At 40.2% G+C, this 21680-nt stretch overlaps 1 protein-coding gene across 1 annotated transcript in view; it reads right to left on the reverse strand.

Moving 5' to 3' along the window:
* Window positions 1–261: 261 nt before the first annotated feature.
* Window positions 262–21680, reverse strand: part of CHP1 (calcineurin like EF-hand protein 1) — a 38585-nt gene continuing 17166 nt past the window's right edge. The window contains exons 3-7 of the mRNA XM_059913577.1: window positions 20235–20315; window positions 16439–16566; window positions 7230–7291; window positions 2364–2486; window positions 262–2218 (exon numbers count right to left, since the gene is read on the reverse strand). Of these exons, the coding sequence (XP_059769560.1) occupies window positions 2165–2218; window positions 2364–2486; window positions 7230–7291; window positions 16439–16566; window positions 20235–20315 (448 nt within the window). The 3' untranslated portion in view covers window positions 262–2164. The remainder of the gene's footprint in view (window positions 2219–2363; window positions 2487–7229; window positions 7292–16438; window positions 16567–20234; window positions 20316–21680) is intronic.

Raw genomic sequence — 21680 nt, forward strand, 5'->3', positions numbered from 1 at the left:
CAGTGGCTAAGGCTGTCAAAGCCATGCCCAGAGCCAAACAGTGCTGGCCCCTAGATGAACGCTCCCACCTCTTATGTCCAGGCAGCAGCAGATATAAAAGCCGATAGGAGCTCATGTCATGTTCCAATTATGTTCAAATAAAGGCATTTGATAGCACAGACATAAACCCGAGTAAGGGAGACACACTGTGATTTCAAACTTGAAGAAGGGGACTGAGTTATGTAAAATTCCTGTAAAACACAGGGACAAAAATCACCCAAGTTATTTTGTTTTAACCACAAGTATTTATCGATGGATCAAAGAATACAATTTTAATGGAACAATAAGGCACAACTGTGGATTAAAACAGTTTGCTATACAGCCAAAAGGAGCAAAAAGCCATAATCTTAGGAACTTTAAATATGCAGGTCAAGGAGCCTCTGAAGTACCTCTCTAACAGACCAGTGTCAGACAATTCTTCCCTTTTATACAATTCCTATATTACATCACTTGATCACAAAGTCAGACTGATACTTCACCAAGAATTCCTCAGTCATTTATACTTGAGTCATCCAGCCTGGCCACTCTTTCTTCTCCACTCTTCCTAATCCCTTTGCAGTGTTGTTTTTTTTTAAAGTAATTCCCTTCCTAAAGTATTGTGTATACATCTTGGATAGCCTTCCAAAGCAAGGAAACAGCAAGCAAGCAATGAGTCAGAGAAAATCAGCCAAGGACAGATGTATGAAGAGACTCATAAAGACAGATGTTACGATAATAACAGCCTGATTCAATGAGGTCTATACTAAGCTGACTTAGGCAGAGAAGTTGCTCTGGTTCATGCAAAGGCCTATAATGCCACCTCAGGTCGTGCCACCAGTGCCAGAGCCCTTGTTCCTAAGGGATTAGCAGTGGTCTAAGAGAGGAGCTAGGATGTCATTGTAACCAGGCAGCTAATGATACAATACATTCAATGCTTTGGACCTGTAGTAGGAGCTGACTATGGCTTCCAGCAGTAACATGTGCCAGGTGTAAAATTCATAGAGAATTTTGTGCAAAACCTCAAGACACTGAGGACAATCTTTAAATCTTGTGGACTGGGATAAGTTAGGCACTTATCTTTCTACTTGGAAATGTGAAGTGAAAAACATTCCAGGGCACACAGCACTGAGGCATAAACCATGCTGCAGAGGTGGGAATACTTTTAGGGTGCCCAGTCTCCTTGTTCAAGCAGCCATGAGAAACACCGCTGACAAGCATATTGTCAGAGTGGCTATTCTGGTGGTGACAGCATCCTCAAACTAAGCAAGCCTGCAGGCATATGGCTAATTTGTGGAGAGTCAACACTGTACTGACAGGAGCAGCCACGTAGGTATGTATGTTGAGAATCGGAGGCCAGAGGTAGAGCGACCTGGGCAAGCCACCCAGAAGACTTGTCTCTATAACCCTTATCTTTCAAGAACATCTCCAACAAACAGCCCTTTGGTGACAGAGCAGAGGGGACCAAGAGATGGTCAAGACATTCTTCTGAGAGAAGTATTGACCGAAAAGCTCCTGAAGAGGCAACATCCCAAAGACCCATTTAAGAGTAAAAGTAGATTAAAAACTGCCAGACCACTGAACTATACTGCCAAGTCAGAAATACATTTAACAGGCATAGCTTGGGGTGCCAAGTAGAACAGAGGGGACTGAAGCTTAATAAAAAGCAGGGACACTGAAAGATTAAGTGAATGGTAGATTGGGTGAAAGAGAAGTAGGAAGCAAAGGACGTATAAAAAAGGATGAAGGAGCATGCCAGAGCCAAGCTGGGGGGAAGGCAGCATGGCTACGGTCCATATCCAGTCAAAGAGCTTTGCTGGCTGGTTCTTGGCATGAATCCCTCTCACTTCTCAGACTGGATGGACACGTGGCATTCAGCAGCAGAACAGGGGGAGATGATATTTAGAAATGGAGATATCCAGTGAATGATACTGAACAGAATTAGACGGGGTGTACCATTCTGTAATGCCCTGTTTATACACCAAAGGCAGGTTTGTGTTGATGGAACATATTTGGGGTTGTCATGCAACAGCAGTAGTACTTTGGGAGAAGGGGAATGATGGGATGGAGGTGGGGCTGGTGGACAGGAGGACTTTCAAGTTCCAGTTCTTAAATACTAGAAAGCAAGGAACAGTTTGGTCTCAGTCCTTTAGTGAAGAAATCGGATGCTCATTTTTTGTTCTACGTCCACCTTCTCCAAAACCTGTTAAAAAAAAACAAAACCCAACGACAGTTATGAAGGTCACAACAGGAGATACTGTCTCAAGCTCTTATGTGAATAATGTTTTTCTCCCTCCCTCCTGTGTAGTAGGATTTAACTTTTTCAAACCAAGAGGTAAGTGACTGACCTTAACAAATTCTGTGAAAGATATGGCGCTGTCCCCATCCTGATCAGCCTCCTGGATGGTCCTGTCTGCGATGCTGCCCAGCTGCTCATCTGAGATATTCACTCCGACCATCATGCGTAGCACCTGCAGGACCAAGAGCCAGGAATTACTGGAGACTTGGGGGTGAGGAGGGCTCTTTTACTAAAATTAAAGATAAGAGCCACCCCCACCCTCTTTTCCTTTGATGTCCTCAAATACAACAGCCAAAAAGCTGAAACCCTTATCTTCTCATCTAGGCCATTCTAGACAATGATGTGAACAGAACTCTCTGGCAAGGTCACTGAACAGGAAGGCAAAGCCTCACTTCAGGGAGAGTCCTTTGCATTTTGGTCCTCTCCATTCTTCCTGCCCGGAACGTAGATATGATGCTTAGTGGTACAGCAGCCATCCTGGGACCGTGAGGTGAAAGTCAAATGTGCTACGGATGCCAGAGCAAGAAGAAGCCTGGCTCCTGGAAATCATTTAGGTACTGTACCAACCTGGACAATCTATCCTCAGGCTTCTTGTTGCATGAGGCAAACTAGTCCCTTATAGGTTTAAGTCAGTTTGGTAGGGCTTTCTGGAATCTCACTCGAATGCAGTCCTCTTTGAGGCAGTGCATTAGCCCAGCTATTCCTAAAGTATGGTCAAGAAACATAAAGATCCTTGAAGAGTTAAATACTAAATCCCCCCTTTTAGAAAAATGACAAGCACATTTAAAGGGTTGCGAGAACTGTGGAAAAAAAGAGAATTAAACACTGTTTCTCCAAATTTGTTCTCAGACGTAACAAAGAGATTGCCTGCTCCCCACTTATTCTGTTAACATCTTTAGGGTGTGAATATACATTGAAAACTGCTACCTTAAGCAAAACAAGCAACTCTAATGACATGGCTCTTAGACAATATGAAATGGGGAACAGGGTGCTTTTATGATGCCTTGCGTTGCCCTAGTCAACCAACCACCTCTGTCTTCAACAGGTTAAGAGCTGAGCTTTACCCCAGGAAAGCAAGGCCTTCTAGCCCAGCTGTTCACAGGACTCCCTTTCCCCTATTCCTTTACATCCTTCCCCACTCTCTTGAAATAGATTTTTCAAAGTATATTATAGGATTTTCTGAAAAGAAAAAAAGAGCTGAAATATTGATTTGTATCAAGATTGTTCCCCCCACCCCCGACCCACAAATCAATTCTTGAAAATCAGAAGTTGTACATTTGGGTAGAAATGTATACAAATTGAAGGATAAATAAAAAGTGGCAATGCTAACAAAAATATTAAACGGCCAAGTCATTTGCCATCTTCCCTGACTGTGTGTGGCCAACTAGACGAATCCGTCCTCAAACAGCAGCTTCTTCAGGTCCCAGTCTAATTATTCTCTGAAGTGTTTTATTTTTAGAATTATAGAACTGAATTGTGAGTGTGTGCTGTGTGTATACAGTGGGGTGGAGACAGGAGTGGTGGTGTCTTAAAAATCACTCATCCAGTCTGTCAATGAGGACATAAAGGTCCAAAAGTGCCTGGACACAGGTCCCAAAAGCCAGTGGCCTGAGCCCCCTGCCCAGGCCTCCACACCCTGCCAATGCTCTTTCCACCTCTCCATGGTGTCACTTTTGGTTCCAGTCAGAAGTTTATTAGCAAATGGAACTTTTATTATTACTATTTTTTTAATGTGTGGTGAGGTTTTTTTGTATATACCCTTTATCAGTTTAAGAAAGCTCCCGTCTATATTTTTCTAAGACTTTTAAAAAAAATCATGAATCGGTGGGGGTGATAAATTGGGAGATTGGGATTGACATATACACACTACTATATATAAAATAGATAACTAATAAGGACCTACTGTATAGCACAGGGAACTCTAGTCAATACTCCATAATGACCTATACGGGAAAAGAGTCTAAAAAAGAGTGGGCCTATGTGTATGTATAACTGATTCACTTTGCTGTACAGCAGAAACTAACACAACATTGCAAATCAACTGTACTCCAATAAAAATTTAAAAATTAAAAAAAAAAGTCAACATTGCTACCTTAAAAAAAATCATGAATGGATGATGAATTTTATTAAAATTCTATGGAAAAGATCATTCAACTTTTCTTCTTTAATCTGTTAATGTGGAGAAATACTACTGATTGGTTTTCTAATTTGAATTCTTTGAATTCCTGGTATAAAGCCACCTTGGCTATAATATAGTATCCTTTTTATATATTGCTGGATTCAACGTATTGATATTTTGTTTTGGATTTTTACATCTATGTGAGTGAAAGAGACTGCGCTGTAATTTTCTTACTACAGTCCTTACAAGGTTTTCATGTCCAAGTTATGCTAGCCTCATAAAATGAGTATAGCAACTATCTTTATTGAAGTATAATTGATATACAGTAAAATGTATGCATTTAAAATGTACAATCTGATAAGTTCTGACATATGTTCACACTTGTAAAACCATCACCCCAATCAAGATAATAAACATATCCATCACCCCCAAAAGTTCAACCAGAAATTTTATTTTCTTATCTTATCCTATCTTATCTTATCTTATGCTGTGCCTCGAAGTGTGTGGGAGGGATCTTAGTTCCCCGACCAGGGATTGAACCCAGGCCCTCAGCAATGACAGCTTGGAGTCCTAACCACTGGACCGCCAGGGAATTCCCCAACCAAAACTTTTTATAAAAATCATAATAGGGATATATGACCACTCAGCCTTTCCTTATGACAAACTTAGCACAAACTTTTTTTTTTGCTGCACAGAGCGGCATGCGGGATCTTAGTTCCCTGACCAGGGATTGAACCTGAGCCCCCTACAGTGGAAGCGCAGAATCTTAACCACTGGACCGCCAGGGAAGTCCCAAGAACAAACTTTTTAATATCCACTGAATAATTAAGAACTACATATTACCAAATGTTTTAGAAATGCCAGTGTCTAGAAAAGTAAACTTTGGTAAAATGTTCAAATCCTCTTCTTGGTAGGATAAAATTAGTTCTCTGACACCTCAACAATCCTTGAGCACATTTGTCCTAAAGTCATTTCAGGCCTGAGGAACACTCTAGTCACTGACTGGCACTCTGGCCACATGATCTCCTCCTCACTCCCTGCCGCAGGCTTTTTTATCCTAATAATAGAAAACAAATCAACCTTCCACTCCAAAAAATATCTTTCTGGCAGCTAGATTTGGGCCAGAGGATAAAAACATGCAACTATAGAGCGATTGCCTCTATTTTTTCTCTTCAGAACTCAGAAGCCCAGATGTAGCAATTTTAAATAAATTAAATTCTTCTTGCTGAAGAAAGATGTCCCCGGGGCTTCCCTGGTGGCGCAGTGGTTAAGAATCCGCCTGCCAATGCAGAGGACACGGGTTCCAGCCCTGGTCTGGGAAGATCCCACATGCCACGGAGCAGCTGAGCCCGTGCACCACAACTACTGAAGCCCGCGCACCTAGAGAAGCCATCGCAGTGAGGAGCCCACGCACCACAACAAAGAGTAGCCCCCGCTCGCTGCAACTAGAGAAAACCCACGCACAGCAACAAAGACCCAACACAGCCAAAAATAAATAAATAAATTTATAAAAAAAAAAAAAAGAAAGATGTCCCCAATTCAAAACCAAAGGACACTATCATTGACCTGCAGACTGTTTTGGTTTTTACTCAGACACAGAAATGTAGGAGTACCCTGGGTTGGTCCTTAACCTCAACTTAGAAGACTTCTCAAGGCAGTGAGTTCAGACTTACTTCAGGGTGAGTACAAACCACTTTACTTTTTAGTTTTATCTTGAAATAGAGAAATCTCCCCATGGAAATTCCTGAATGTGTTAGTCCCCTAGGGTCCTCAAGATTCATAAATATTTTTAAAAATACCTTTAATTAATTAATTAGTTAACTTATTTATTTATTTCCGCACCACGCAGCATGCAGGATCTTAGTTCCCTGATGAGGGATTGAACCTGTGTCCCTGCAGTGGAAGTGTGGATTCATTCATTCATTCATTCATTCATTTATTTATTGCTGGCTGTGTTGGGTCTTCATTTCTGTGCGAGGGCTTTCTCTAGTTGCGGCAAATGGGGGCCACTCTTCATCACGGTGCGCGGGCCTCTCACTATTGCGGCCTCTCTTGTTGCAGAGCACAGGCTCCAGACGCGCAGGCTCAGCAATTGTGGCTCACGGGCCTAGTCGCTCCGCAGCATGTGGGATCTTCTCCGACCAGGGCTCGAACCTGTGTCCCCTGCATTGGCAGGCAGATTCTCAACCACTGTGCCACCAGGGAAGCCCTGGAAGTGTGGATTCTTAACCACTGGACCACCAGAAGTCCCTAAAGATTCATAAATATTAAAAAAAGAAAAGAAAAAAGGAGAATTTTCTCCCCACCTAAACTTGTATTTAGGGAAGGGGGAGCGGGGAGAAAGAGAACGGCAATGCTAATAGGATGAAATGCCAGTCACTGCTATTAGAACAGGGAATTATCTACAGGGAGCAACAAAGGCGAGTGAGTAGTGGCTCAGCTACATTGTCCCAGCAGCAGTTCCTTGACTCTTACATCAGGCCTAAGGACATACGAAACAGCAGCATTTACCTTCGTGTCATCAGAATTACCAATAAGCTGACAATAAATGAACTATCTGATCTAAACCATCTCACATAGTTTAGTGCCAGTCTGCACTTAGTTAGCTTTTAAATAGTGGAGACATCCGTGAGAACTAAAGCAGCCATTTCAAGTTTCCCCAGGTCATCCGCTCTGCTTTATATTTAGGACAGCACTCTGCATACAGCAGGTGTTAAATAAATGCTTACTTAAGGAAAGAACAATTCCTGCCCACGAGAATAAGTTATCCGTGTGCATGGGAGCTCTCCCACATACCTGTAACAGTTCATCACGGGATATCTTGTCATCTTTATCCAAGTCATACAGTCGAAAAGCAACTGGTAGGAAAAAACAGAAATTTAGTGGAAATTCAATAGTGTTTTGCCCCTTCTCAAGGAACTAAATATATAAGGGACACCTGACAGAAAACTGACAATGAATTAATAGTTTTTCCAAGAGCAACTGCAATTACCTGTAGAGCTTTTAAAGACATTGTAACATTTAAGAAACTGGGATGCATCTCATAATTGATGGCATCTTAGCTTGGATGAAGTATGGCCCTTCATTGCACAAATCAAAAACTTAATAAGTCTAATGTCCTTTTTCTTAACTTAGAATGTTTAAAAAAAAAAAAAATCCAAAACCCGTAAGTGGCTCTGTCAGTTAGGCCATCTCACACAGCCCAAGTCTACCGTGCACCGCACTCAGGGGGAGCCAACAATAGGAGCCACAGAGGCAACCAAACGGCTGACTACACAAAGTATTACTCTGGAAAAATGACCACTTCGGCAAATTCATGTCAAATTTCAAATAATCCTCAACTACTTGGGAATCCTGAAGGTAAAGAACTTCAGTGTCAAATAGAAATGCCAAGAATTTGATGGTGTCCTGGCCTTCTCATGCTTCTCCCTCTTTAACAATAGATAAGTCTTTTAGAAACTAGGATATCTGACAGAGAGAATTCAGAAGAGCAAAAATCATTCAGAGAGTGCCATTTTCCTGAAGGGCCACCAAGTGAAAAGTGTGGTAACACTGGATGATTTTATAGGCACTGTGACAAATCACACTGAGGAAGTGACTACCTTATAATTATAGCTGAATATACTGTAGTTTTGAGGCTTTGAATCACTTCAAGTATGCCACTAAGATTTTTGGTTTTCAGTAGGTACTGCCAATATTAAAAGGCCCAAATCCAGCTTTAGAGTTATTAAGATATACAGATTTGGATCTGGTCCTTGGAACCCACAGCCTAGTAGAGGAAAGCAACACACACTATGCACTTTAATACAGTCCAAGTGCTATCATACATATGAAATACCAGGGAACAAAGCATATAGCAGATGTGCCTTTCTGGTTCAAGTAACATTTGAACAAGGTCTTGAAAGACAAACAGAAATCTGATGAAGGGTGGCATTCCAGGCAGAGCTAATACTAGGTACAAGGGCAAGAGAACATGGATGAATATCTAAAAGTTTAAACATCACTCCTTGCCTCCACCGAAAGAAAAAAAAAGGAGGGGGGGGGGCGTGCTGAGTCCACTAAAAGTCTAAGTAAAACTTTTAGAAAAATCGAATTTACTTTTTGTAAGGCACAATATTAAAATTCTGGAAGGGGGAGTAACTAGGAGAGACTTGCTCTGATGTTTGTCTGTTTTCTTTAATTTGGTTAGTTGAGTAACTAACTTTATCAAATTTGAGACTTTATATGCTTAGGAGGTTTGGATTCCAAGGGGAAGGAGACAAGGATCACAAGTGTTCCTAAAGGAATGTGTGTTTAATATATTCCCAATTTGAAAAAGAATAGGTATATGTATATGTATAACTGAATCACTTTGCTGTACACCTGTACACTAACACAACATTGTAAATCAGCTATAGTCCAATATAAAATAAAAACAGATGAATGGAAAAAAATATATATATATTCCCCAAATTAAACACACATACACACATACACACACTCTTCTGCATATGCTGTCATCTTTCTAAAATACCATAAAATGTGTTATTTACTAAAGATTTTGCGATGGAAATCTGTTTGCTATATAACCCATAAATATCTGTTTCTGAATTTCTTAATTGGGGGGTAACTGTAATAAACACTTACACCCCTTTCTGCCAAAGTATTTACAAAAAGCTGAAAAGCTAATTTTTGAAACCTAACTGCCATGAACTGAATGTTTGTGTCTCCCCCAGAATTCCTATGTTGGAACCATAACTTATCCACAATGTGCTATTAGGAGGTGGAATCTTTGGGAAGTAATTAGGGTTAGATTAGGTCATGAGGGCAAGGCCCTCATGATAGGATTAATGCCCTTATAAAAAGAGGAGACAGGAGATCTCTTTATCCTTCTCTCTTTCCATTTCCACCTCCCTCCCCATGTGAGAATACAGCAAGAAGACTGTGAACCAGAAGGGGGGCCCCCACCAAGAACCCGACCATGTTGGCACCCTGATCTCAGAGTCCAGTCTCTGGAACTGTGAGAAATGTCTGCTTAAGTCACCCAGTCTATGGTATTCTGTTATAGCAGCCTGAGCAGACTAAGACACCAGCAGAGGGGTAACTAGAGCGATCACACGATAGGATCTTTTAGAAAAAACTACAGCAACAGTAGTTATTTCTTAACTGACTTGGATTCCTGTCACTCAGCTCTGGTCCTGAACCAGCAGAACCAGCATTTTCCCCGAGATAATGAATGGTTAAATGCCAAATGACTGAGCCATTCTGTTAGCTTCTCTCTCTTTCCTCTCCTCCTCTCCCTTTCCCCCCGTGCTTAATCCAGGAGACTTGGACTCTCCTGTCTCCAGAGCTGTCATCTCTCATCTCCAGTCCCAGGGCTTTAAATGCCATCTAATGTTGATAACTCCCAAATGTGCATCTCAAGCTTGGACCCCTCCTCTGAGCTCCTGATGTTGACGGCAGAGCAATACAGTACAGTGGTTAAGACTCTAACTCTAGTGAAGTAAGTCAGAAAGAGAAAAACAAATACCGTATGCTAACACATATATATGGAATCTAAGAGAAAAAAAAAAAAAGGTCATGAAGAACCTAGGGGTAAGATGGGAATAAAGACACAGACCTACTAGAGAATGGACTTGAGGATATGGGGAGGGGGAAGGGTAAGCTGAGAGGAAGTGAGAGAGTGGCATGGACATATATACGCTACCAAACGTAAAATAGATAGCTAGTGGGAAGCAGCCGCATAGCACAGGGAGATCAGCTCGGTGCTTTGTGACCACTTAGAAGGGTGGGATAGGGAGGGTGGGAGGGAGGGAGACGCAAGAGGGAAGAGATATGGGGACATATGTATATGTATAACTGATTCACTTTGTTATAAAGCAGAAACTAACACACCATTGTAAAGCAATTATACTCCAATAAAGATGTTAAAATAAATACATACATACATACATACATAAATAAATAAATAAATAAATAAATAAATAAAGACTCTAACTCTGCCGAGTCCTGCCTGACAGCTTACTAGCTATGTCTACGTGAGCAAGTTGCTTAATCTCTCTGTGCCTCAGTTGCCCAAGAGGTGCAAAATGAAAGTAACAGAATCCACCTCATAGGGTTGTGAGGACTGAATGAGTTAGTACACAAAAGGCACTTTAAACAGTGCCTGGCACACAGGAAGAGCTCAATCAGTGTCATCTACCCGCCGTCACCTCTCTGCTCTCCTCTCCTACCACTCACTTCTTTCTTGATAACGCTTCTTTGTTCTCTGAACACCAAGCACTCATTTCTATCCAAGGACCTTTACACCAGTTGTCCCCTCTGCCTAGAGCGCTCTTCTGCTATTCTTGGCATGGTTGGCTCATTAGGTTTCAACTCCTCAGAGAGGCTTCCCTGACCACTCATTCTAAAGCAGTGACACCCTCCCCCATCACTTTCTCATCTTACCTTATTCATTTCCTTCACAGAACTTGCCACGATCATAAATCCTGTTTATTCATTTGTCTTTTTCCATATAGTCTATCTCCCTTATTACATTGTAAGATCTCTGAAAGCAAAGACCTTATCTGATTTATGCACCATTGTATCCTGGGCCTAAAATAGTGCCTGGCATACAGGAGTTGCTCAAACATTTGCTTAATGAAAGACCAAATGAATGATCTCAGTCAAACCTTTACATTTTAATCACGGTTACTTCTTTAAAAAAAACCAAAAAAACACTATAGTAAAATAAACATAAAATTTAAGTGTACAGTTGAGTACTTTCACACTGTTGTGTAACCATCACCACCATCCATCTCCAGAACTTCTTCATCTTCCCCAGTTGAAATTTTGACCCATTAATAACTCCCCATTTCCCCCTGCCTCTAGGCCCTGGCAACTTTCTATGAATTTGACTACTCTAGGAACCTCATAGAGGAGGAATCAAATAATATTCACCCTTTTGTGTCTGGCTTATTGTTATTTAGCATAAGTAAATTTTTCTATGCTGTAGCATGTGACAGAATTTTCTTTTTTAAGTCCGAATAATATTTCATTGTATGTATATACCACATTTTGTGTATCCATTCATGTTGACAGACACTTGGGTTGCTCCCACCTTTTGGCTGTTGTGAATAATGCTGCTCAGTTTTTTCTTGGCTACTCTCCCAAACTCCACTTCAACAATATTCCTCATCGTCCAGATAAAATATCTTCATGCAGACTCATTTCCCACATTACTCATTATGTGTTATAAAAAACTTAAACTATTTAAGAGGACAATTAGAACATCAAAAAGGAAGCTTACCATGCCCTGGAGCATTCTAAGATGGGTTGTACCTTCCACATCAGACTTTATAACCTCACTGACCTGAAGAGGAGAACAATAAGGGAACCGTTCCTGGTAGACAAACAGAGCAGTAGTACTATGTGTGCTTGGGCCTGTGCCTACATAGGTACAGTTCAGCCTTGCTGATTGTCCTTGACATTCTTCCACTGCGGCATAAAAAAGAAATAGGACAAAGCATGCTCTCAGAGTCCTTGAAGAGACTATTCTCTGAGGAAGATGGACTATAAACAAATTTGCCTTAGCAGCAAATGTGTTGCTAGGTGTACGATGTTCAGTTGCTCTCAGTCTACAACAAGAAGCGCCGTCTTGCTGCTTCCACAGCTCTGTGGGAAATTCAGAGAAAACCAAAAACAGACAGAGAAGAAGACATCCAGGACTCCTCTGTAGCTCTGGTTTCACTGGTCTACTTACATGAATGTGATCCTAACATATAGGATGCAACAGAATTCTAATTCATGTTCAGCTTCCTATAAAAGTTGATCTGAAAGCCAAGACTAAAGTAATGGTAAAAACCATGCATAACTTGCACAGCACTTACTATTCTATCTCACCCTAAAGTCTGCCATTTCGGTGGCATTCGGGCCTTCTTCCTTCCTAAAAGAAGCTCATCCATGGCTTCAGGGGGCATTCTGTCTCTCTGTCTCTGTCTTTCTTTCCCCACTGTCAGATATGAATAGGGAAGCACATAGCCCAGCTGCCACTGAAAGCCACCATGTGACCATGAGGAGCCATGCCTTTGGATGAAACAGACCCGAAGAATGGCAGAGCAGAGCAATAGGAAAAACCTGGGTCCTTGACATCACAATCAACCCTGATGCTTGCCCCACCTCACTCGTAAAGTGAGATAATACATCTCCTTACTGTTGAAGTCAGCTGAGTCAGCTGAAGGCATCCTCACTGATACACTAAGTAACTACCAAATCCCCTAATGCTACCTGGAATATTTTCTTTAGGGTCAATGTGAATTAATGAATTTGCTTATCCATTCACTCATTGATGAACACTTGGGTTACTTTCTTGTTTTAGCTATTGTGAATAATGCCACCACGAATGTGGGTGTACAAATATCTCAAGACTTTGCATATACCCTTCACCCCAGCCTCTCCTTATGGTAGCATCTTGCATAACTATAACACACCATCAAAACCAGGAAACTGACAGTGGTACAATCCACAGAGTTTATTTGGATTTCACCATGTGTGTATGTGCATGTGTGTGTAGTTCTATGCAATTTTATCACCTATGTAGTTTCATGTAACCACCACCACATTCAAGATACAGAGCTGCTCCATAGCCACAGGGCTCCAATGTCACATCCTGTTATTTAGCGTATAATAAAGAAACACCTTTATTACTGTATCACAAAGTTGTTTTAACATTTTGTTAATTGTATTTCAATATACTTGGTTTCCTTTATAATCCTATGTATTTCATTTTATGCATTCACAAACATTGCGAGATGGGGTCGACAGGATTCACCAGACTGCCAAGGGAATTCGTGACTTGAAAAAAGTAGAGCCCAGGCTGTAGAGGGAATTCAGGTAACAGGTCTGTGTTACACCTGATAACCTTTAAAGCCTCCTCTAATCCTGGATTAGAAAAGCAAGCATAGTTTCGTAGAGCACAGAATGTTGTTTTTTTAATAAATTTATTTATTTATTTTTGGCTGTGTTGGGTCTTTGTTGCTGCACACAGGCTTTCTCTAGTTGTGGCGAGAGGGGGCTACTCTTCGTTGCAGTGTGCAGGCTCTAGGCACGCGGGCTCAGTAGTTGTGGCGCACGGGCTTAGTTGCTCTGCGGCATGTGGGATTTTCCCGGACCAGGGATCGAACCCATGTCCTGTGCATTAGCAGGCGGATTCTTAACCACTGCGCCACCAGGGAAGTCCCTAGCACAGAATGTTTCTTAAATGTCTTCTTAACCAACTCACTGGATTCACAGATGCTCCCCCTCCCCTCTGCAAATCGGTCCAGCTGATATGGCAGCACACTGCATAGTTGTAGCCAATGGGCGACTCTGGAGTGTCTACTCCATCCGCTGAGTTGGATGCTTACTGAGAGTCAGGTGTGTCAACTGTGCTAGAACTGTGCTATTTGTATTTTTCATAAAACTATATAATTTTATAAGAAATGAAACGTGTGAAAAGAAAGTTATTTTTTAAATGAATATTAGATTGACTGCTTTTGAAAGACTCAATATTAAGGCACTGAAGAAAAAGAACCCCACCAAACTGTTGCTAAAGTATGTGTGGAAGGACAACTGCAAAAGATCAAGGAAAAAATGTAAACAGCAGGAAGATTCTATTCTCAGAATGCTTTATAAGTACCTTTAAGTTCTCTTTCCACTGAAAAGAAACTGCAACCAGAAACCTTAGACTATACGTTATAGATGTGTTCTACACAAAAACGTCACACACCTCCCATCAGCAGAACTTTACCAAAACAAAACAAAACAAAACAAAACAACTCTTGGTCCTACATCTAAAGACTGGCCAGTGAATGTGTTTTTAAATAATTTAAGGTAAATTAAAATGTTAAACCATGTATTCTTTTCTATGAGTCTATGCTTTAGCTGACTTTTTCAATTACTGATCAACTCCTGGTCTGACAACATTTTAAATAAGAAAATTTCTACTATACTAATGCCAGCATCAGGCAAACATGTAATAAATATATACTAAAACTCATAAAACATTAAGACACAAGGCTCTGTCTCAAACAGTATTTAGTCTTGAAAGAAGAAAGTGAAATTCACTAATAAACATAAAGTATCCAATAAATTTGAGAACAATTCATTAGAATTCTATTTTCTTTTATATTTAGTTTTCTTTGTACTTAAGTTTTCCACTCTTCATTAAGGTATATGACACTGTGGTAAAGAAAAGCAGTGTTTTATTATTTTGGTTCAAAAATCTTCCCTGTCTTATACAACAAAAGTTATTTCAGTACTTCTCAAACTCTTTACCTGAAATACTAACAGAGGAGTGAACTCACACTCCTATAAGCAAGGGAGATCTGGGGATACGGCCCAAGCGCTACAAATTAAAGTTTAAGTTTCATGTACTATCTTTCAAATGTATGTAATGTATTATCTATATTTCAAATGTATGTAATGTATTATCTATATTTGTTTCAGTATTAAAAAGCCTTTTAATTTTTCTTTAAATTGTTCAGTAAAAACTTGATGGGCCCCATTTATTCTGTGGCTTCATAGACTTCACTGTGCACCCAAGCAAGAGAAGCTCAGGCTCAATCAATTCAATACAATTTTTTTTTGGCTGCGCCACGCGGAATACAGAATCTTAGTTCCCTGACCAGGGATCGAACCCATGCCCCCTGCAGTGGAAACGCGGAGGGAGTCTTAACCACTGGACCACCAGGGAAGTCCCCAGTTCAATACAATTTCAGTTTCAACTTGTGTTGAATGAAAAGAGAAATTTAATTTTAATTTCTTGGAGAAGTATTGTAAGGGATTAGGGAATATCATACATGAATCAACAAAGGGCAGAGGGAAATCTAACAAGTATCCAAGGAAAGGCGACAAGAGGCATGGGGACAAAAATTAAGTCTTGCACTAACCTAGCTGTCCACCCCTACTTAAGTCACATCCCAGTATCTATCAAATTCTAGGGTGGGATGGGTCTTTCTCACTGTTGTCACTCTAGCACTTATCACAGTGCCTGGCACACAGGATATATTAGCAGCTAACTCTTATTGCCAGGCACTGTTTGAAGTACTTGACATATATTAAGTCATTAAATCTTCACAACCTTCCTGTTTGAAACCCCTTAATATCTCATTTTACAGAAAAGGAAACTGAGGCCCAAAGATTTTAAGTAACTTGCCCAAAGACACAGGGCCAAAAAGTGGCAGAGCTGGGATTCAAATCCAGCCAGTTGGGACTTCCCTGGTGGCGCAGTGGTTAAGAATCCACCTGCCAATGCAGAGAACATGGGTTCGGTCCCTGGTCCTGGAAGATCCCACACGCTGTGGAGCAACTAAGCCCGTGCGTCACAGCTACTGAGCCTGCGCACCTAGAGCCCGTGCTCCACAACAAGAGAAGCCACCGCAACGAGAAGCCCATGCACTGCAACGAAGAGTAGCCCCTGCTCGCCGCAACTAGAGAAAGCCTGTGAATGGCAATGAAGACCCAACGCAGCCAAAAATACATAGATAAATTAATTAATTAAAACAAATCCAGCCAGTTTAGCTCCAGGGTCTGAGCTCTTTTTTTTTTTTTTTTAAATTTTATAGCTACTTTTTTTTATTTTTATTTATTTATTTATTTTTGGCTGTGCTGGGTCTTCGGTTCGTGCGAGGGCTTTCTCTAGTTGCGGCAAGTGGGGGCCACTCTTCATCGCGGTGCGGGGACCGCTCTTCATCGCGGTGCGCGGGCCTTTCACTATCGCGGCCCCTCCCGTTGCGGGGCACAGGCTCCAGATGCGCAGGCTCAGTAGTTGTGGCTCACGGGCCCAGCTGCTCCGTGGCATGTGGGATCTTCCCAGACCAGGGCTCGAACCCGTGTCCCCTGCATTAGCAGGCAGATTCTCAACCACTGCGCCACCAGGGAAGCCCCAGGGTCTGAGCTCTTAACCACTATGTTTGAATAAATGCTTGTTCAGTGAATGAATGAGTAAATAAATGATTTGGGAGAAATGAAAAGCAAATATTTTAAGCCAGAAGACTTTATCTCCTTACAGTGCAGTTTGTTGCTTCGGCTGTTGAGTGGTTCTGGTCCATTCACATCTTTGCTCTTTTCATTATCCTCAATGGGTCGGAAATGAGCCAAGGTCCTCATGAATCCTCGGAAGTTTACCTGGTCCTCTCTGATCAGGAAAGATAACAAAAAGAACACCTTGTCAGTCAAGGCAAGGTGATTATTTCTTATGAATTCAATACATTAACAGGTTTAGCTAGAGTGGCCTGAAAGTCCATTTAATGAGGTCTCTTTCCATACGCATAGTACTTTAGGGCTCATAAAATATCTGCAGTTAAGTCTTGCCACAAGCTTGTGAGGTTTTATTCTTACTTTACAAATTATTAACCAGACTTAGAGAGGTAACAGGACTTACCAGAGTCAGTTACCTATTGAATTTACTTCTCTTTTCCCAGAGAGGATTTTAAGTAGCAGCAGGGCTGTGCTATCAGACAAGTCAGAACTTGAACTCACTGGCTTCAGACTCTGCAGCAAACAGCAAGTTAAGTCATTTCAACCCAGTGTCTCCCTAACCACCTCTCATGTCTCCCCTGCAGTCACATGTACCTAGTGATATTTTAACGTTAAGGCATATTATGTAAAAGCTGCTTTTGAAGTAAAGTTTATTTAGTTATAGAAGCAATAAATACATTTTTGGAAATTTGATAATAAGTAAAAAGAAAAATACCACTTCTAGTTCTACCAATCAATCACAATCATTGTTAATATATCTCCCAGTAATTTTTCTATGTTTTTTGGATAATTGTGAACATACTGCATAATTTTGTAGCTTGCTTTTTTTAAACTTTTAGGCATGTCTACAATCAGTATAAACACTTTGAAACATTTTAACCATCTGCATAATAATTGTGTGGCTGTATCATGATTTTATTATTCCCTCATAATTGGATAGATATTTTCCTCATAATGTTTTGAAAGACCTCTTTGTGTATAAAGCTTTTTGGTTACTTAAGATTAGAGAAAATCTTTTTATCACGCCACAGGCTAATCAGTAACCCTATACGAAATAATTCTAAAACTTGAATGAATAAAGAATGTTTTTAATATTAAAAAGGAATGTCCCATGTGACATAGTTATTTATCTAAGACAGTCATGGAAAGAACAGGTTGCCTGGTTCCTGTGGCTACCTAAAAATACATCTGAGTCTTTGACCCCATTGAACAGATGTGGTATGTTGGGTCTCCTAAGTGCCAGCAAACACAGAGATTAGAGACCTTCTAAAGGTAGAGTTCAAAGGCTAGCTTGTGAGCCGCTTGAACTCAAACGAATGACCTTTCATTCTTTAAGGTAGCTATACTTCTAATGGAGCGTTATCTCTAAAAAATGTGAGTAAGAGCTGAGGAATCAAGGAATGTGTAATAAGATCTGAGTCACATGCCAGAACAAACAGATAAATGAGTACATATATCACTGGCATGTCTCTGAGTAAAAGGGAACTAAATACCAATGTCCTACTTTCAAATCTCATTCTTTAAAAACAAATTGAACCTAAATACGACCAGAGGAAAACAAAAAACCCAGAAGCCAAATATCTGTATCCGATTAGAGCAAGAAGCAGAGGTGCAGCGTGCTAAGAGCCGAGCAGTGTAGCCCAGCGCCGGGCTCAGCCTCCTCATATGTACCTCAAGTACCTCAGCACACATTGTGCCCTTAGCAAGAAAGAGATCAGTGAAAAGGGTGACAGGCAACACTACAGTCACAACAAAGGTGGTCTGGCCTTTATAAAACCGCTTTCCACAAGCTGCTTCTTCAAATAATCAATGGTGACTAGGGAACACTAAAAAAAAAAAGCTGGCAAAATGACTCTACGGGGTTTCCTTTTCAATGCAAAAGGTCTGGATACAAAACAGCAGTGAAAGTTATCTCTGGACAGTTCTCTGAAAGGGCTAAAAAAAGGAAGTGAAAAAAGGCAAGCATTCAGCACTAAAACCACACCTGGAACAAACAGGGCATTTCAGGGAGAGAAAAAAAAAAATCAGAAAATGAGGAAGTGTAGGTGATTACTCATGGTCAATATGAATCTGAAAAGGGCAGGGTCTACGGCCATACCACCCTGAACGCGCCCGATCTCATCTGAAAAGGGCAGGTCTCAGTCTGATTGAGTCCTGTCTTCACGTGAACTGGCTGCTAGTCTTCCCCTTTGACTGTCACTCAAATTTACTGAGTGACCATCTTCTCAACTTGCAAATTCCTTTGCTCTCAATTCAGAGTTCTAAAATTTCCTCTCCACGTATTTTATCTGATGGTGTACTCACTGACACTTAGTCTCATTATTAAGAACTGGCAACCATATAACATTTTAAAGTCCTCTGGGTCATATAAACAAGTCACAAGGAACCAGGAAGACATTGTTAAAGAGATTACTTAAAACAAGATTATATGATAAGCTTTATTCAGGAAAAGGTACCTAATTGAATCAGTAAATATTGACTCAGCACTTTGAAGGCAGTGTATTAGGTTAGTGAAGCATATCAAAAGCCTAGTTTTACATTACACAAACCTAAATCTGTTTGAGAAAGCGTGTGTGTGTGTGTGTGTGTGTGTGTGTGTGTGTGTGTGTGTGGTAGGGGAACTATATCCATAGTCGATGTCGTAAAAGAAAAGTAAAGTAATGTTCTGGATTAAAGGAGGCTAAAGAGATATGACAACTGAACCAGACTGGGATCCTATACTGGAGGAAGGGAACATGCTAAAAAGATTGTTGGATAAACTGATAAAATTGGAATATCAGTAACATATTAGAATACAATAGGTAATGAGGGAAATAGATGAAGGTGGTCAAAGGGTACAAACCTCTAGTTATAAGATGAATACCTTCTGGGGATGAAATGTACAGCAAAGTGACTATAGTTAACAACACTGAATTGTATCTTTGAAAGTTGCTAAGAGAGGTAAAAGTTCTCATCACAAGAAAAAAGTAACTAAAAAATAAAAAAGAGAAAAAAAAGAAAAAAGTAACTGTGAGGTGATGAATGTGTTAATTAATATTATTGTGGCTATCATTTTTCAATATATACATATATAAAATCATTATGTTGTACAGCTTAAACTTATACAGTGTTATATGTCAGTCACATCTCAATAAAGCTGGAAAAAAAGAATACATAATATTTTATATTAATATTATTACAGCACTTGATAGGTGTGGTAAGTATAAATTACATACTAGATTTCAAAGACTTAATATGAAAAAGAATATACAATGTAATAATAATTTTAAAATATTGATAACATTGAATAATATTTTGGATATATCAGGTTAAATAAAATATATATTGCCAAAGTTAATTTAACTTGTTTATCCAAAATTAATTTAACGTGTTTATTTTTACTTTTTAAATGTGACTACTAGAAAATTTGTAGTGATTATGTATGTGGCCTGAATGATGTTTTTATTAGCTAGGACTGAGACAGAGAGCATACACAAATGAGGCAAAATGTTAACAATACAACAGATGCTTCTGGGTAAAAGACATACAGGTGTTCCTCAGACTTTGCAAATTTTGCAACTTTTCTGTAAATATGAAATTATTTCCAAATAAAAGTTTTAAAAATGTTTAGTTTTACATCAAAGATAAACAGAAATTAAAGACAACTTTGAAGATGGGCTAATGACCTCTCTGAAGTTTAAAACAAGGATGAGTGTAGAGATATTTTAGATATGATTGAGTTAGAGAGGCCTAATATAATCAGGAGGATCATGGTCTGAGATGACCCAACCAATAGCAACATTCGATTAGCCTCAGAAAGGAAGCCCAATAAATGCAGGGACTCACCCCTCTGGAAAGAAGGCATTGATGATCCGGTCCCCCAGTGGGTTGATGGCAAGTTCTGGAATCCGCTGAAAGTCTTCCCGGCTGCCAAGAGAATCACCTTGGGTTAGAGACCATTGGCCCTTAGCATGAACTCCTTCAGTCATGCTAGAGTACAACCTAGCAAGGATATTACCTCCTGGAATTTACTTCTGTGGCAAATTATACCAAGTAACTGCAAAGAATAGCACTTTAATAGCTGCCAAGTGTTTCTTGCACCAACTCTGGAGTGGAAGAAGCCAGGTTTGACTATGCCACATTCTAGTGAATTCAGCACACAGGTTATGTCAGTAAACCAACTGACAAGCAAATACTAAGCTGTCCCTGTAAATGATTCCTTGAACATTACTATTTTGTACTTAGTAAGTTTGGAGGATGAAGAGCAACTGCAAAGTATCAAACACTGTAGAGCTTGAATATGGGAGGAAAAATTCAGAGGGGCTTCCGTACCCTTGATAAGAAGATATACAGCACTTACGAAATGCAAGGAATTCTTAGGTGATATTTACATCTAAGTAGAGAATAAAACATGACAGGGACTTCCCTGGTGATCCAGTGGTTGAGATTCCATGCTCCCAATGCAGGGGGCCTGGGTTCAATCTCTGGTCAGGGAACTAGATCCTGTATGCCGCAACTAAAAGATCCCACATGCCGCAACTAAAGATCCCATGTGCCACAACTAAGGTCCAGTGCAGCTAAAAAAAAAAAAAAAAAAAAAGAAAAGAATAAAATGTCACAACTAACTGACTGGCCTTTTCTCCATTGCCTTCTACAGACTAGAAGTATTTAACAACGGAATATGGCAAGAGCAGTCATCCTCTCAGAACTTGAAGTCTGTTGAAGTGAATATTGTTAGTTACCATTCACTGTATATACATTATGTGCCATTCTAACTCTGTTTATATACTTCATCGCATTTCTTTATGTCACCACTTTATCTATACCCTTTTGGAGCTAAGGAAATTGATTTTTTTTTTTTTTGGCCGTGCCATGTGGCATGCGAGATCTTAGTTCCCTGACCAGGGATAGAACCCATGCCCCCTGCAATGGGAGCATGGTGTCTTAACCACTGGACTGCCAGGGAAGACCCAGAGCTGAGGAAGTTGAGAGTCAGTGAGATAAAGTAACTCGTCCAGTGCTGCAGAGGTAAAAAGTGGCAGAACTGCAATTTAAATCTAAGTCTGTAAGTCAAAGCACATGTTCTTTTTCCTAAAAAACCACACTTCTTTCCCATAGTACATAAACTTTTTGAAAGAAAGGTGCTCTCCCAAAAAACGTTCAGTAACTGTTTTTTTAAAAATTCTTTGGTTGATATTCTGTGCCAAAAATATAAAGCTACCTACAACATAGACAATATATGTACAAAATATCAATGTCATAAAGGACAGAGAAAGGTAGAGGGTTGTTCTA

Source organism: Balaenoptera ricei, chromosome 2, assembly GCF_028023285.1.
Source record: "Balaenoptera ricei isolate mBalRic1 chromosome 2, mBalRic1.hap2, whole genome shotgun sequence".
NCBI classification, from domain to species: Eukaryota; Metazoa; Chordata; class Mammalia; order Artiodactyla; family Balaenopteridae; genus Balaenoptera; species Balaenoptera ricei.